This window comes from Heterodontus francisci, chromosome 7, assembly GCF_036365525.1.
Source record: "Heterodontus francisci isolate sHetFra1 chromosome 7, sHetFra1.hap1, whole genome shotgun sequence".
Classification (NCBI taxonomy): domain Eukaryota; kingdom Metazoa; phylum Chordata; class Chondrichthyes; order Heterodontiformes; family Heterodontidae; genus Heterodontus; species Heterodontus francisci.
The window spans coordinates 107,989,180-108,006,305 of NC_090377.1; the positions used below are offsets into that span (position 1 = coordinate 107,989,180).

At 42.4% G+C, this 17,126-nt stretch overlaps 1 protein-coding gene across 2 annotated transcripts in view; it reads left to right on the forward strand.

The window, feature by feature from the left end:
• The window catches only part of iqca1 (IQ motif containing with AAA domain 1), a 305,109-nt gene extending 293,471 nt beyond the window's left edge, over positions 1-11,638 (forward strand). For both annotated transcript variants that reach the window (XM_068034609.1, XM_068034610.1), the window contains 2 exons: positions 8,217-8,455; positions 11,142-11,638. In XM_068034609.1, the coding sequence (XP_067890710.1) occupies positions 8,217-8,455; positions 11,142-11,288 (386 nt within the window). In that variant the 3' untranslated portion in view covers positions 11,289-11,638. The remainder of the gene's footprint in view (positions 1-8,216; positions 8,456-11,141) is intronic.
• The last annotated feature ends 5,488 nt before the right edge of the window (positions 11,639-17,126 follow it).

Consider the following 17,126-nt stretch of genomic DNA (forward strand, 5'->3'; position numbering starts at 1 on the left):
GTCCTGGCGAATCGCATAAGTAGGCCTGTAGATAGGGCTTTGAACTAAATAGTGGGAATGGAAAATTAGGAAGTCAAAGTTAAAGGAGAAGGTAGGAGTGCAGGTTAGTGATGAGACTAATTGTTACCAGAAAATAAAAGGTAGGGACAGAACATGTGAACGTCATGTTGCACTAAGGAATCGTACAAGAGTAGGGAAATTTGACAATAGAACAAACTTAAAGGCTTTGTATCTGAATGCACAAAGCATTTGGAATAAAATTAATGAGTTAACAGTGCAAATAGAGATGAATGGGTATGATTTAGTGGCGATTACTGAGACATGGTTGCAGGGAAACCAGGTTTGGGAATTGAATATCCAAGGGTACTCAGTATTTCGGAAGGAATACAAAATCATGAGAGGTATAGACAGGGTGGATAGCAAGAAGCTTTTTCCCAGAGTGGGGGATTCAATTACTAGGGGTCACGAGTTCAAAGTGCGAGGGGAAAAGTTTAGGGGGGATATGCGTGGAAAGTTCTTTACGCAGAGGGTGGTGGGTGCCTGGAACGCGTTGCCAGCGGAGGTGGTAGACGCGGGCACGATAGAGTCTTTTAAGATGTATCTGGACAGATACATGAATGGGCAGGAAGCAAAGAGATACAGACCCTAAGAAAATAGGCGACATGTTTAGATAGAGGATCTGGATCGGCGCAGGCTTGGAGGGCCGAAGGAAGGGCCTGTTCCTGTGCTGTAATTTTCTTTGTTCTTTGATAGGCAGGATGGAAAAGGAGGTGGTGTAGCTTTGTTAGTAAAGGAAGAGATCAGTGCTGTACTGAGAAATGATATAGGCACTGGAGATCAAGACGTAGAATCAGTCTGGGTAGAAATAAGAAATAGCAAGGAAAAGAAGTCCCTGGTGGGATTAATCTATAGGTCCCCAACAGTAGTTCCGCAGTGGGGCACAGTATAAACTAGGAAATACTGGGGGCTTGTAAGAAAGGTCGAGCAATAATCATGGGTGATTTTAATATGCATATAGACTGGATTAATCAAATTGGCAAAGGTAGCCTCAAGGGAGAGTCCATGGAATGTATTAGAGATTGTTTTTGGAGCAATATGTTGTGGAACCAACCAGGGAGCAGGCTATTCTAGATTTGGTATTATGTAATGAAGCGGGATTAATTAATGATCGCGTAGTTAAGGATCCTCTTGGGAAGAGTGATCATAGCATGCAAGAATTGCAAATTCAGTTTGAGGGCGAGAAACTGGAGTCCCACACTAACGTTCTGGAGTTAAACAAAGGCATGAGGACAGATTTGGCCCTAGTGAACTGGGCAGGAAGACTAAAAGGTAGGACAGTTGATGAGCAGTGGCAGATGTTTAAGGAGATATTCAATTCCTCCCAATTAAAATATATTCCAGAGAGGAAGAAAGATTGTAAGAGGGGGAAAAATATCCATGGCTAAGCAAGGAAGTTAAGGACAACATGAAGACAAAAAGTAAGGCACACCATATTGCAAAGGCCAGTGGCAGGCTGAAAGATTGGGAAACTTTTAAAGATCAACAAAGGGTTACTAAAAAAGTAATAAAAAGAGCAAAGGTAAATTATGAAAGAAAACTAGCGCAAAATATAAAAACGGATAGCAAAAGCTTCTATAAAAGGGAAGAGAGTAGCTAAAGTGAATGTTGGTGCCTTGGAAGATGTGACTGGGGAGTTAATAGTGGGAAACGCAGAAATGGCGGAAACACAATCAGTATTTTGCCTCAGTTTTCACTGTGGAGGACACTATTACCATCTCAAAAGTAACAGGTAATGCAGAGGTTATAGAAAGGGAGGAACTTAGAACAAATCACCATCACGAGGAAAAAAGTACGGAGCAAACTATTGGGATTGAAGGCAGATAAGTCCCCAGGTTCTGATGGCCTACACCCTAGGGTCTTAAAGGAAGTGGCAGCGGAGATAGTGGATCCATTGGTTAGAATATTCCAAAATTCCCTGGATGCAAGAAAGGTTCCAGTGGATTGGAAAAATACTAATATAATGCCCTTATTCAAAAAGGGAGGGAGGCAGAAAGTAGGAAACTATAGACCAGTTAGTTTAACATCTGTCGGGAAATTGTTAGAATCCATTATTAAGGAAGTAATAACAAGACATTTAGAAAGTCAAAACGCAATCCATCAGAGTCAGCATGGTTTTATGAAGGGCAAATCGTGTTTGACTAATTTGCTGGAGTTCTTCGAAGATGTAACAAGTAAAATGGATAATGGGGATCCTGTAGATGTAGTATATCTGGACTTTCAGAAGGCATTTGATAAGGTGCTGCACAATAGGTTAATACACAAGGTAAGATCACATGGGGTTAGGGACAATTTATTAGCTTGGATAGAGGATTGGTTAACCAACAGAAAACTGAGAGTTGGGATAAATGGGTCCTTTTCTGGTTGGCGAGATGTAACTAGTGGGGTGCCACAGGGTTTAGTCCTCGGGCCCCAACTATTTACAATCGATATTAATGACTTGGATGCAGGGATAGAAGGTACTATAGCCAGATTTGCAGATGACACTAAAATAGATGGGATAGTAAGTTGCAATAAAGAAATAAGAAATTTACAAATGGATATGGATAGGTTAGGTGAATGGGCCAAAATTTGGCAGATGGAGTTTAATGTGGATAAGTGTGAGGTTATCCATTTTGGTCGGAAGAATAAAAAGGCAAATTATCTAAATGGAGAGAAACTTCAGAATGCTTCGGTGCAGAGGGATCTGGGTGTCCTCATGCATGAATCGCAGAAAACTAGTATGCAGGTGCAGCAGGTAATAGGGAAGGCAAATGGAATTTTGGCATTTATTGCTAAAGGAATAGAATATAAAGTAGGGAAGTGTTGCTGCAACTGTACAAGGCATTAGTGAGACTGCACCTGGAGTACTGCGTACAGTTTTGGTCCCCTTACTTGAGGAGGGATGTAGTTGCATTGGAGGCAGTTCAGAGGAGGTTCACTAGATTGATTCCAGAGATGAGGGGTTTGTCTTATGAAGAGAAATTGATCAGTTTAGGTCTTTACTCTCCAGAGTTTAGAAGATCTAATTGAGGTATATAAGATGATTAAGGGGATTGACAAAGTAGACGTAGAGAGGATGTTTCCTCTTGTGGGGCAATCTAGAACAAGAGATCATAGTTTTAGGATGAGGGGTAGCAGATTTAAAGCAGAGATGAGGAGAAGTTACTTTTCTCAAAGGGTCGTGAGTCTGTGGAATTCACTACCCCAGAGTGCGGTAGATGCCGCGACATTGAGTAAATTTAAGGAGGAGATAGACAGATTTTTAATTAGAAATGGGTTGAAGGGTTATGGAGAACTGGCAGGAAAGTGTAGTTGAGGCCATGATGAGATCAGCCATGATCGTATTGAATGGCAGAACAGGCTTGAGGGGCTGAATTGCCTACTCCTGCTCCTCGTTCTTATGTTCTTATGTGGTGTAACTGAACTGATAAAGGAGAAGTGACTGGTAAAACCTGCAAGTTGCTCATTAAGATATGTCTGAACTCATTGCTAAATTTGTAACAGGTGTACCATGTGGGATGGTTGCTTGGAGACCAGGGGTCGATGGAGTGAGGTAATGCCTTGTTATCGGACAAGGGCTGGAGAACAGAGAACTAACTATGCAATGTGGTCGAAACTTGAGGAATGAGGCTACCAAAAATCAGTAGCTGTCAAAACCGGTGAAAGGTTGACCGACTGTGGTTGACGTAGCGCACCCGCGGCGTTAACAACAGCTGACCAACTAATCACTGTACATCGGGTTGTCAGGTCCAGCCCATCCCGAGCTGATCACCCAGGTAGCAAGCATGAAACAGGGTATAAGAAGGCGTGTGCCAAGCTAGCTCAGGACTAAGTAGTCTGATTAACTACTTGGAGAATGGGAAGGGGTGGACTGCTCTGTTCTGACTCTTGGATGAACCTAAGTAACCTAGCTTACGTGAACGCGTGAGTATAATCTCTGTTGAAGATAAGATTTTGAAACACTGAATAAACGTGCTATGTGTGAGCATTAATTTGGTCGTCTTGAGTCATTGATACGCAGAGTAAACCTCTGGGCCAGGACCAGTAGTAGGGATAGGCTACATGCTATATGGCTTTACAACAACCCCTAGGCCAGGTGTTTCCCCTATAGCCCAGAGAGTTACATTCAGTTTCTTTTCCAAGTACCATAGAGTATCTAATACTCAAGTCCACACATACAATCATGACAGGGAGTGGAGTTGGTGATATATCTTGAATTCTGCCATCCCATGCTTACTTTGCATCTCTAGATCCATTTAGAGAATATTTACTTCCTAACTCCAGTTTTTATACTAAATAGGTTCATGCTTTGAAAAATCAAGTACGTGTATATGTGCGGATGTCGGAGTGTACTTTACACATTTGCACATATGCTGAGTTAATTTTCACAATTTCCACCCTCCCCTGCTTTCAAAATTTCCACTTGCTCATATTTAACAGCAATATCACAGCATCATCTGCTGTGAGCAGAATTTGTTTTTCAATAGGGCATAGTTCATCACTTGGTACTCATTCTTCCCCTCACTGGGCTGAATCTTTCTACATCAAGGTCTGGAGTTTTCTCCATGGATACAGATACGCTCAAAAAATTCCAAGAAAAGTGACTTTGTTTCCTGCTAGGCCTGGCAAATCTGGTTGCAATGTCGAGAGACCCCAGCCCACCCACCAAACCAAATACAATTGGAGGATACTCACATCTGAGGCCAAATGGCCTCTTTCTGTGCTGTAACAGTTCTGTAATTCTGTAATCTGAAGGGATGGCCAGTTTTATGACAGAAATTCATTGGGACAGAGGGTTTAATGGATGGATGTAAACGATCATAGAGACTTGGGCATATTGTCGTTATGTGTGTAACTCACTTATGCACCAAAATGTAGCATTAGAAAGGAGAAACAAGGTGCATGAAGAATTGGGAGAGACGGATCGCACTAGAGTAAGAAATAGTACCGAGGTGGATCAGAGTAAGAGGGAATGCAATAAGGTCTAAATTAGTTTCACAGTGCATGTATGTAAATGCATGAAGTGGTTGCCCCATGTTGGTGAGCTGCAGGCACAAATAGCCACGTGGGAAAGCATGTCATGAAGATAGCGATGACCTGGCTCTAAAAAGGACAGAACTGGGCACTAAATATTCCTGGATACAAGATGTTCAGGAAAGTTAGAGAAGGAAAGAAAGGAATAAAAACAGAAAGTGCTGGAAATACTCAGCAGGTCAGGCCTTTGCTTGCTTAAAACCTACTTCTTTTCTAACCTTTGCCAGTTCTGATGAAAAGTCACAGACCTGAAATGTTAACTCTGCTTCTCTCTCCACAGATGCTGCCTGACCTGCTGAGTATTTCCAGCATTTACTGTTTTTATTTCAGATTTCCAGCATCTGCAGTATTTTAGCTAAGCAAAGAGAGGAGGTTGAATGGCAGTATTGATTCAGAAGAACATCACAATGCTCAAGAAAGGATGTTCTGGAGGGGTCAAGGACAGAATCTATTTGGTTAGAGTTAAGACACATTCAAGGTGCGATTACACTACTGGGTGTTCTATAGGCCACCAAATAGTGGGAAAGATATAGAAGGGCAAATTTGCAACAAAATTACAGAGAGCTTCAAAAGCACTTCAAAAGTGATAGTGGGAGACTTTAATTATCCTAATATAGACTGGGATAGTAATAGTGTAAAGGGCAGAGAGGGAGAAGAGTTTCTGAACTGCATTTGGGAGAATTTTACTGATCAGTATGTTTCCAGCACAATGAGCAAGTATGTATTGCAATATCTTGTTCTGGGGAATGAGGTGGGACAAGTGGATCAAGTACGAGTAGGAGAACATTTAGGGAACAGTGATCATAGTATCATAAGCTTTAGATTATTTATGAAAAAGGACAAGGCGCAATCTGGAGTAAAGATGGTTCAGGTACAGTCAAGGTACATTCCCAAGAGGGGGAAGGTAGGGCAGCCAAAGCCAGAGCTCCCTGGATGACAAAAGTGATAGAATAGTGATGAAGCAAAAAAGGGGTGCATCTAACAGATATCAGGTTGATAAAACAAATGAGAACCAGGCTGAATATAGAAGGTTCAGAGGAGAAGTGAAAAAGAAAATAAGATAGATAAAGAGAAAGTATGAGAAGAGGCTTGCAACTAACATAAAAGGGAATCCAAAAGTCTTCTATAAGCATATAAATAGTAAAAGGGTAGTAATGGGAGGGGTGTGGCTGATTGGGGACCAAAAAGGTGACATATGTATGGAAGCAGAGGGCATGGCTGAGGTACTAAATGAATACTTTGCATATGTCTTTACCAAGGAAGAAGATATTGGCAAAGTCAAAGAGGAAGTAGCTGAGATACTGGATGGACTAAAAGTTGATAAAGGAGGAGGTATTGAAAGGCTGGCTGTACTTAATGTTGATAAGTCACCAGGACCAGATGAGGTGCATCTGAAGATGCTGAGAGAAGTAAGGGTGGAAATTGCAGAGGTACTGGCCATAATCTCTAATCTTCCTTACAGGGATTGTGCCAGAGGACTGAAGAATTGCAAATGTTACACCCCTTTTCAAAAAAGGGTGTAATGATGAATGCAGTCACTATAGGCCAGTCAGTTTAACCTCAGTGGTGGGAAAGCTTTTAGAAACAATAATCCAGAACAAAATGAACAGTCACTTGGACAAGTTATATTAAGGAAAGCCAACATGGATTTGTTAAAGCCAAATCATGTTTAACTAACTTGATTCAGTTGTTTTGATGAGGTAACAAAGAGGGCTGATGAGGGTAATGTGGTTAAGGTGGTGTGCATGGACTTCAAAAAGGTATTTGATACAGTGCCACATAATAGACTTGTCAACTCATGGAATAAAAGGAACAGTGGCAGAATGGATATGAAGTTGGGTGAGTGACAGCAAACAGAGAGTAATGATGAACAGTTGAATGTCAGACTGGAGGAAGGTAATAGTGGTATTCCCCAGGGTTTAGTTCTAGGACCACCGCTTTTCTTGATCTATATTAATGATTTAAACTTGGGTGTACAGGGCACAATTTCAAAATTTGCAGATGACATAAAACTTGGAAGTGTAGTGAACTGTGAGGAGGATAGTGCTGGACTTCAAGAAGACCTAGACTGGTGGGAATGGGTGGACATGTAGCATATGGAATTTCATACAGTGAAGTGTAAAGTGATATATTTTGTTAGGAAGAATGAGGAGAATCAATATAATCTAATGGGTACAATTCTAAAAGAGGTGCAGGAGCAGAGGGACCTGGGGGTATATGTGCACCAATCGTTGATGGTGGCAGGGCAGATTGAGAAAGTGGTTAAAAATGCAGATGGCATCCTGGGCTTTTTAAGTGGAGGCATAGAGTACAAATGCAAGGAAGTTATGATGTTCTCCTTAGAGCAGAAAATGTTGAGAGGAGATTTGGTAGAGGTGTTCAAAATTATGAGGGATCTAGACAGAATAGATAGGGAGAAACTGTTCCCCTTGGCTGAAGGGTTGAGAACCAGAGGACACCGATTGGCGAAAGAAGCAACAAGGACATGAGGAAATGTTTTTTTACGCATTGAGTGGTTAGGATCTGGAATGCACTGCCTGAGAGCATGGAGGCAGATTCAATTGTGGCTTTCAAAAAAGAATTGGATAAGCACCTGATGAGAAAGAAATTGCTGGGCTACAGGGAAAGGGCAGGGGAGGGGGAGCAGGCATGGGTGAGACTAGCAAAGTTGCTCTTTCACAGAATGCCTGCGACACGATGGGCTGAATGGCCTCCTCCTGTGCTGTAACCATTCGATGATTCTATGCCCGAAATTCTGCAATCTTTTATGTCATGTAATTTAATTGAGCCTGACGTGCAGAGGAAACTCACAACCCTAATGTTTGTCTGATGTATACTGATGAAACATATATTGGATGCTGACGATTTTTATAGTTATATTGCTACAACCCAGAATTTACTGCTGGGTGTATCAGTAGATGGACAATAAAGAATGTTTTTCCAACCTTCATCTAGCTCCTATTTTAACAGAGACAAGTTAACTAATTTGATAAAGTAGCAGACAATGGAATATCATGCAAACAAGTTAAGTAAGCATTCATCTACCAATATCACCAACAGTAAATTCCAAGCTATCACTAATGCTTTACAATATTATTTACAGCAAAATAAACTAATTAGAACTCTCATGTTTCATGTGACAGTGTTATGGCGGAGCATAATTCAACAAAATGGTGGGATCCTGACTAGTTCATTAGACCTGAGTTCCCTAGCTAAGGTTACTGATGGTTATACCCAGGGACACCTCAGCCAAGCTGCCAAGTATGTTCTGACTGAGCAACGCATAAAGCAGCTGCACACGAAACCTCTAACTGCAGTAGAGTTTATTACTCCTCTGGCCAAGCAAGATCCTGTATACAAAGAGGAGGAGGAATCATTCAAGGTAAGGAGCAACTTTATAAAGGGTCACCATTGATATTCATCTGGTATATAAAGCAATATAAAGGATATGTTTGTGGTTTCAGAGAGAAGCACATTCTATAAAAGTTGACAACCAGTGGCATTGGTTCGTGTTGCTAAGACATAGGGTGATTTTCTATACAACAAGCTCTGTCCCACAATAAACTGAGAGATTTTAAACAGAGGCCTGATAATTTCCCACACAGAGGAACCAAAGTTAAAATGAGAGTCCAAGTCAGCCTTATCTACTCTGCAAATTCTGGTGGCCTACTCAAGTTTGCTGTTTTAGTGTCCATTTTTTTTAAAGAAAAAGGTCAGTCAGAGTTCCAGTAGTATTTTTTCAGGCACCACTCAGGGATGCAATTCTCTGACTATTTCATTTGGGAAGTAATTTTAACCGAGCTCTTTGGACAGAAAACCCATGGAATTGGTTAGAACACTGGTTTTACACTTCGCATAGTAATACGCTCCTTTGACTTCAGTGGAAAGTAAAATTGGTGAGGGTGTTTTGCATTGGACCCCTATCTGTCAGTTTCCCAATGGGCATATTAGGTTAAAATTATCTTAGCAGTCTGGACAAATTGTCCGAACTCAACAGGGCATGCCATTAGGCATATTTAGACGACTGATACTGAACACTTTCCTCCAACATCATCAAAGTTTTCCCCTCTTTTCAAGACCTTGAATTACACCAGCAGAACAGTTCTACCAGCCACCCACAAGTCCCATGCCAAGTTGACCATTTTTCAAATGTAAGCCACAAAATCAGTATTGGCTGACAAATTGATCATGCAAGCTACAAGGGAGCAGTTATCAATTCTTACCTTGACTTCCACACTGCCATTTGAGATCAGATAACTATGCACAGACCATACATCAAACTTGTGATATTATGGTCTGTAGAGCTCAGTATTGCACTACACCAAGATAAAGTTATAACTAAAATAATGGCAATCCAAAGTTAAAACAGCAGGTATGTCAGCATCTGGAAAAAGAAAAGATAAGCTAAACATTCAGGTGGACACCCTTGGTCAGTTAATCTATCTTATTTTTTATCTTCAATTCCAATCGTTTATGTGATGCATTTCTCATATTTTCTATTTTTAATCACACTTGGTCATTTAAAACCATTGTACATAAAAGTAAAAGCAAAATACTGCGGATGCTGGAAATCTGAAACAGAAACAAGAAATGCTGGAATCACTCAGCAGATCTGGCAGCATCTGTGGAAAGAGAAGCAGAGTTAACGTTTCGGGTCAGTGACCCTTCTTCGGAACTCGTTCCGAAGTTCCGAAGAAGGGTCACTGACCCGAAACGTTAACTCTGCTTCTCTTTCCACAGATGCTGCCAGACCTGCTGAGTGATTCCAGCATTTCTTGTTTCTGTACATAAAAGTGTTTGATTTTTGTTTGTGATGACGTGAGTACTTCACTGTGTGAATAGTAACTGGAATATTTACCATTGATGGCTGAACTTCAATGTCTTAATTGGTGCATTGGAAATGTTAATAGTTCACAAATTGTTTCCTGCTCTCATGTTGGAAAATTTGCTAAATTTTCAGCAGTTCAGCAAACTACATTTAAATTTTACCATGGTGCTTGTCATGTCATTTGTAATGATTTTCTGCTAAGTAGAAGAAACTGAAAGGTGTTTGGTGATATGTTGAATAGAATATCTTTAATTGTTTTAGAATGTGGATCCACTTCCACTAAGAACTTGGTTGAGATTGCCACAACTCGATTCATAATGAGACCTTAGGACCAACCGAGAAAGGAGACTTTCATTTCATCAAATGCTATTCGCATTCTCAAAATGTTCTAAAGTGCTTGATAACCAATAAAGTAGTCACTATTATAACATAGGTAAATGTGGCAGCTAATTTGTGCACAATAAGGTTCCACAAACAGCAAGAAGACAAATGACCTGTTTTAGTAGCATTGGTTGAAGTCACTGGAAGAACTACTCTGCTCCTTAAATGGAGTTATGTGATTTTTTACATCTACCTTGAGTGGGTTGACAGGGTCTGGGTTTAATGACGCATCCAGAAGATGGCACTTTTGACAGTGCAGCACTCCCTCGGTATGATACAGAAGTATCTGCCAAGATTATGTACTCAAGTCTCTGGACTGGATCTTGAATCCATGACCTCCTGAGGCGAGAGTGTTATCACTGAGCCACAGCTATAACGTTATGTATATGTGGACTCCAGTTGAGATCAGGCTGATTTTGATTCGATTGGCAGAGCTCATGAACAAGATGGGGTAGACCTTTGTCTTAGGGCAGTAGAGCAAAATGGGTATTATGACATGAGCGACCCATATTACACTCTGCCCCATATTCAGGTCTCAGTGGAAGTGAAAACTTATGGAGTGTCTAGCAGGCGGCTCATGTGATACCATCTGTTTCTCCATGAGAGGGGATATGGAGAAAATGAGCATCAAAAGGCGATTATATGCGCAAATGACATGTTTAATTGATTTTATAGTTTAGAATGTGGATGCCAGCAGTCATCAGGTTATGAAATCCGTTTCAACCATTTCCTCTGATTACAAACACACAAATTACTGAACAATCAATCTTTTTCCATCAGCTTGATTTTTGAACACTAAAACCAGCTATCACTATACATAGCAGCACATCAGCTATAAATGCTTGTTCTTTAACTCCAGGATTGGTATGCCAAAACACCACTGGGCAAGAAGAGAGCAAAAGCTGCAAAGGAACAAATAAATGAAGAAGGGAGAGAGAAGGGCAAACAAGGAAAGAAAGGAAAGAATAGAAAAGAAGGAAAGAAAAAAGGAAAAAAGAAAAAATAACAATAATATTCTGGAGTTCAGCTGTATATTCGTATTGCATTCAGTCAGTTGTAAGCATTCTGTGGTAAGGTTTGAGAAATGTGTTATTGTCTATTATAATTAAGTTGATTGAAACAAATACTGTAATTACTAATGCACGAGGTGGTTTCTTTTCAATCAACTGAATTAGATCATTTATATGCACGATTGTATGATGTCACTTCCTGCAGTCACCTTCTTGCATATGTGCAATTACAACAAAAATCTTGTGATTTTCTGAGGAGCAGAAGTCACAGTGTGAATTATACCAAATGGTAGCTGTAGCAATGGGGGAATGACTCAATCAATCTTTTATGATGCCAAATTTATGAAGTGTACATTTTGTTAATAAAAATAAATTGAAAGGTTGTTACAACAGAAGCATGCCTCACAAAATCTTTACAGATGATGCACAGTCTAGGAATTTCCAAAAAGAACATAGTATCTTGTGGTTAATATTCATATTGTCATTTTTTAAGTAAGCACATTATTATAAGGGCAACCTCTACCAAAATTAATATTCTTTCTAAAACATCTCAGATGCTCTATCAGGAAGTATGTTTATTCAGACTGTGATATGGTTACAAAGGAAGGTGCTATTGATTAGTTCTGTGCTAGTAACAGCATAGTAAGGTTGCTTAATGGTTATGGTGTTTGGGATTTAGGACTTTTTTCACTGCAGCTTGCTTCAGTTCCCAATTAAGCAATCAATTAATTTATTTTTGAGATGGATAGGTCTTTGATTTAAGGTTATCAGCTTTCTTTGGGCAATTTCCTGCACATTTGTTCAGGTGACATTTCTCCACAATTTGCAAATTTTAGTGCACTGAGTAGCCTGTCTGTTACTGCACAGTCCATCCTGCTTATTGAGCATTAGTTGGTAGCTCTGTTGGACCTGCTATAGGGCTCTGGGACTATTTTCATAGTTCAGAAACCTTTCAGAGTACATTTAGGAGGACACAGATGGCATACACAGTAACTTCAACCTGGCTCTGTGACAGCGACTTAGCTGGGGAGGAGAAATATTTCAAACCAATGGAGCGTTTCAACACCAGCACATTCACAGGAAACTCTGAGACAGCTGTTTATAATATATCCACACGTATATCTATACTCCCCTTTACATACAATAATATAACAAAGCTCAAGCTCTAACAATTCAGTGATATGACTTCTTGATGCTCAGATATATAGTACAGTCAATAAGTATCAGATAGATTTTTGATTTACAAGGGAGTCAAGGATTATGGGGGCAGGCAGGAAAGTGGAATTAAGGCATAATCAGATCAGCCATCAACTTGTTGAATGGTAGAGCAGGCTTGAGCGGCCAAATGACCTACTCCTGCTACTATTTCTTATGATCTTAGATGGTCCAGCACCGACATCCGACAGTGAAAATCCACCTTTCGTGGCGAGGGAAGCAAGAGCCAATCAAATTATAAACTTGCTGCTATTGCAAAGCAATTCAACTCCACTATAATCATCGAACCATAGAATGGCTACGCCACAGGGAGGCCATTCAGTATGGGGAGATGGTGATGTAGTGGTATTGTCACTGGACTAGTAACCTAGAGACCCAGGGTATTGTTCTGGGGCCATGGGTTCAAATTCCACCACAGAAGAAGGTGGAATTTGAATTCAATTAATAAATCTGGAATTAAAAAGCTAGTCTGATGATGGCCATGAAACCATTATCGATTGTTGTGAATACCCATCTGGTTCACTAATGTCCTTCAGGTAAGGATATTTGCTGGTCTGGCCTACATGTGACTCCAGACCCACAGCAATGTGGTTGACTCTTACATGCCCTCTGAAATCGCGTTGCAAGGCACTCAATTGTATCTAACCGCTACGAAGTCAATAATAAAAAAAATTAAACGAGACGGACCACCAAGCATCGACCTAGGCACCGGAAACGACAACGGCAAACCCAGCCCTGTCGACCCTGCAAAATCCTCCTTAATAACATCTGGGGGCTTGTGCCAAAGTTGGGAGAGCTGTCCCACAGACTAGTCAAGCACCAGCCTGACATAGTCATACTCACAGAATCATACCCGACAATGTCCCAGACACTGCCATCACCATCCCCGGGTATGTCCTGTCCCACTGGCAGGACAGACCCAGCACAGGTGGCGGTACAGTTGGGAGGGAGTTGCCCTGGGAGTCCTCAACATTGACTCCCGACCCCATGAAGTCTCGTGGCATCAGGTCAAACATGGACAAGGAAACCTCCTGCTGATTGCCACCTACCGTCCTCCCTCAGCTGATGAGTCAGTACTCCTCCATGTTGAACAGCACTTGGAGGAAGCACTGAGGGTGACAAGGGCACAGAATGTACTCTGGGTGGGGGACTTCAATGTCCATCACCAAGAGTGCCTCGGTAGCGCCACTGCTGGCCGAGTCCTAAAGGACATAGCTGCTAGACTGGGTATGGGGCAGGTGGTGAGGGAACAAACACAAGGGAAAAACATACTTGACTTCATCCTCACCAATCTGCCTGCCACAGATGCATCTGTCCATGACAGTATTGGTAGGAGTGACCACCGCACTGTCCTTGTGGAGACGAAGTCCCACCTTCACATTGAGGATACCCTCCATCGTGTTGTGTGGGACTACCAGCATGCTAAATGGGATAGATTTCGAACAGATCTAGCAATGCAAAACTGGGCATTAACGAGGCACTGTGGGCCATCAGCAGCAGCAAAATTGTACTCAACCACAATCTGTGACCTCATGGCCCAGCATATTCCCCACTTTACCATTACCATCAAGCCAGGAGACCAACCCTGGTTCAATAAAGAGTGCGTGCCAGGAGCAGCACCAGGCATACCTCAAAATAAGGTGTCAACCTGGTGAAGCTACAACACTGGACTATCTGCGTGCCAAACTGCATCGGCAGCATGCGACAGACAGAACTAAGCCATCCCATAACCAAAGGATCAGATCTAAGCTCTGCAGTCCCGCCACATCCACCGTGATTGGTGGCGGACAATTAAACAACTAACGGGAGGAGGTGGCTCCACAAATATCCCCATCCTCAATGATGGGGGAGCCCAGCACATCAGTGCGAAAGATAAGGCTGAATCATTTGCAACAGTCCTCAGCCAGAAGTGCTGAGTTTATGATCCATCTCGGCCTCCTGCAGTCCCCAGCGTCACAGATGCCAGACTTCAGCCAATTCGATTCACTCCGCGTGATATCAAGAAACAACTGAAGGCACTGGATACTACAAAGGCTATGGGCCCTGACAATATTCAGGCAATAGCACTGAAGACCTGTGCTCCAGAACTTGCCGCGCCCCTAGCCAAGCTGTTCCAGTACAGCTACAACACTGGAATCTACCCTGCAATGTGAAAAATTGCCCAGGTATGTCCTGTGCACAAAAAGCAGGACAAGTCCAACCCAGCCAATTACCGCCCCATCAGCCAACTCTCAATCATCAGTAAAGTGATGGAAGATGTCATCGACAGTGCCATCAAATGGCACTTGCTTAGCAATAACCTGCTCAGTGACGCTCAGTTTGGGTTCCACCAGGACCACTCAGCTCCTGACCTCATTCCAGCCTTGGTTCAAACATGGACAAAAGAGGTGAACTCAAGAGGTGAGGTGAGAGTGACTGCCCTTGACATCAAGGCAGCATTTGACAGAGTATGACATCAAGTATGACAGCAAAACTGCAGTCAATGGGAATCAGGGGAAAACTCTCCGCTGGTTGGAGTCATACCTAACGCAAAGGAAGATGATTGTGGTTGTTGGAGGTCAATCGTCTGAGCTCCAGGACATCACTGCAGGAGTTCCTCAGGGCAGTGTCCTAGGTCCAACCATCTTCAGCTGCTTCATCAGTGACCTTCCTTCAATCATAAGGTCAGAAGTGGGGATGTTCACTGATGATTGCACAATGTTCAGCACCATTCGCAACTCCTCAGATACTGAAGCAGTCCGTGTAGAAATGCAGCAAGTCTTGGACAATATCCAGGCTTGGGCTGATAAGTGGCAAGTAACATTCGCACCACACAAGTGCCAGGCAATGACCATCTCCAACAAGAGACAATCAAACATCTCCACTTGACATTCAATGGCATTACCATCGCCGAATCCCCCACTATCAACATCCTGGGAGCTGCCATTGACCAGAAACTGAACTGGAATAGCCATATAAAGACCATGACTACGAGAACAGGTCAGAGGCTGGGAATCATGCGGTGAGTAACTCACCTCCTGACTCCCCAAAGCCTGTCCACCATCTACAAGGCACAAGTCAGGAGTGTGATGGAATACTCTCCACTTGCCTGGATGGGTGCAGCTCCAACAACACTCAAGAAGCTCCACACCATCTAGGACAAAGCAGCCCGCTTGATTGGCACCCCATCCACAAACATTCACTCCCTCCACCACCAACGCACAGTGGCAGCAGTGTGTACCATCTACAAGATGCACTGCAGCAACGCACCAAGGCTCCTTTGACAGCACCTTCCAAACCCACGACCTCTACCAACTAGAAGGACAAGGGGAGCAACTGCATGGGAACACCACCACCTGCAAGTTCCCCTCCAAGTCACACACCATCCTGACTTGGAACTATATCGCTGTTCCTTCACTGTTGCTGGGTCAAAATCCTGGAACTCCCTTCCTAACAGCACTGTGGGTGTACCTCCCCCACATGGACTGCAGCGGTTCAAGAAGGCAGCTCACCACCACCTTCTCAAGGGCAATTAGGGATGGGCAATAAATGCTGGCCTGGCCAGCGCGCCTACATCCCATGAAGAATGAAAAAAAAAGTCTATCGAGTCCATGCCTCTCTGCAACAGCAATTCAGTTAGTCCCAGTCAGCCGGCCTTTCCCCACAGCAGTGGAATTTTTTTTTCCATTCGAGCACTTATCCAATTCCCTTTTCAAAGCCACAATTGAATCTGCCTCCACCACCCATACAGTCAATGCATTCACGATCATAACCACTGGCTGCGTTAAAAAGTTTTTCCTCATGTCTCTTCAGGTTCTTTTGCTAATCACTTTCAATCTGTGCTCTCTGATTCTCGACCCTTTAGCCAATGGGAATAGTTTCTCTCTATCTACCCTGTTTGGACTCCTCATGATTTTGAACATCTCTATCATATCTTCTCTCAATCTTTTCTGCTCTGAGAACAATCCCTATTTCTCCAATCTACCAAGTAACTAAAGTCCTTCATCCCTGGAACCATTCTTGTAAATCTTTTGTGCACCCTCTCGAAGGCCTTCACATCCTTCCTCTATATTGCTCCTTGGCGTTTTCCATAAATAATCTAAACCTTATGAAACTATGATCACTGGTCCCTAAATGTTCCTCGACTAACACTTGCGCCACTTGACCCACCTCATTCTCCAGAACCAGATCCAGCAGAGCCTCCTTCTTCATTGGGCCGTAAACATAATGATCAAGAAAGTCCTCCTGAAGACACTTCAGACACTTGTCCCCCTCCCTGCCCTTTATACTATTATTATGGCAGTCTATTGTAGGATAATTGAAGTCCCCCATTATGACTACTCTGTAATTCTTGCACCTCCCTGAAATTTCCCTGAAAACTTGCTTCTCCATATCCTTCCCACTAGTTGGTAGCCGATGGCATTCAGCCAATAGTGTAATGGCACTTGTATTGTTTCGTAACTCTAACCAACTAGATTCTGTCTTGACTCCTCCAAGACATCCTCTCTCTCCAGCGCTGTAATAGTCTTCTTCTGACAATTTAATAGAATTTACAGCACAGAAACGGGTCATTCACCGCAACTAATCTGTGCTAATGTTTATGCTCCACATGAGCCACCTTTATTTAACCTAGAATGTTA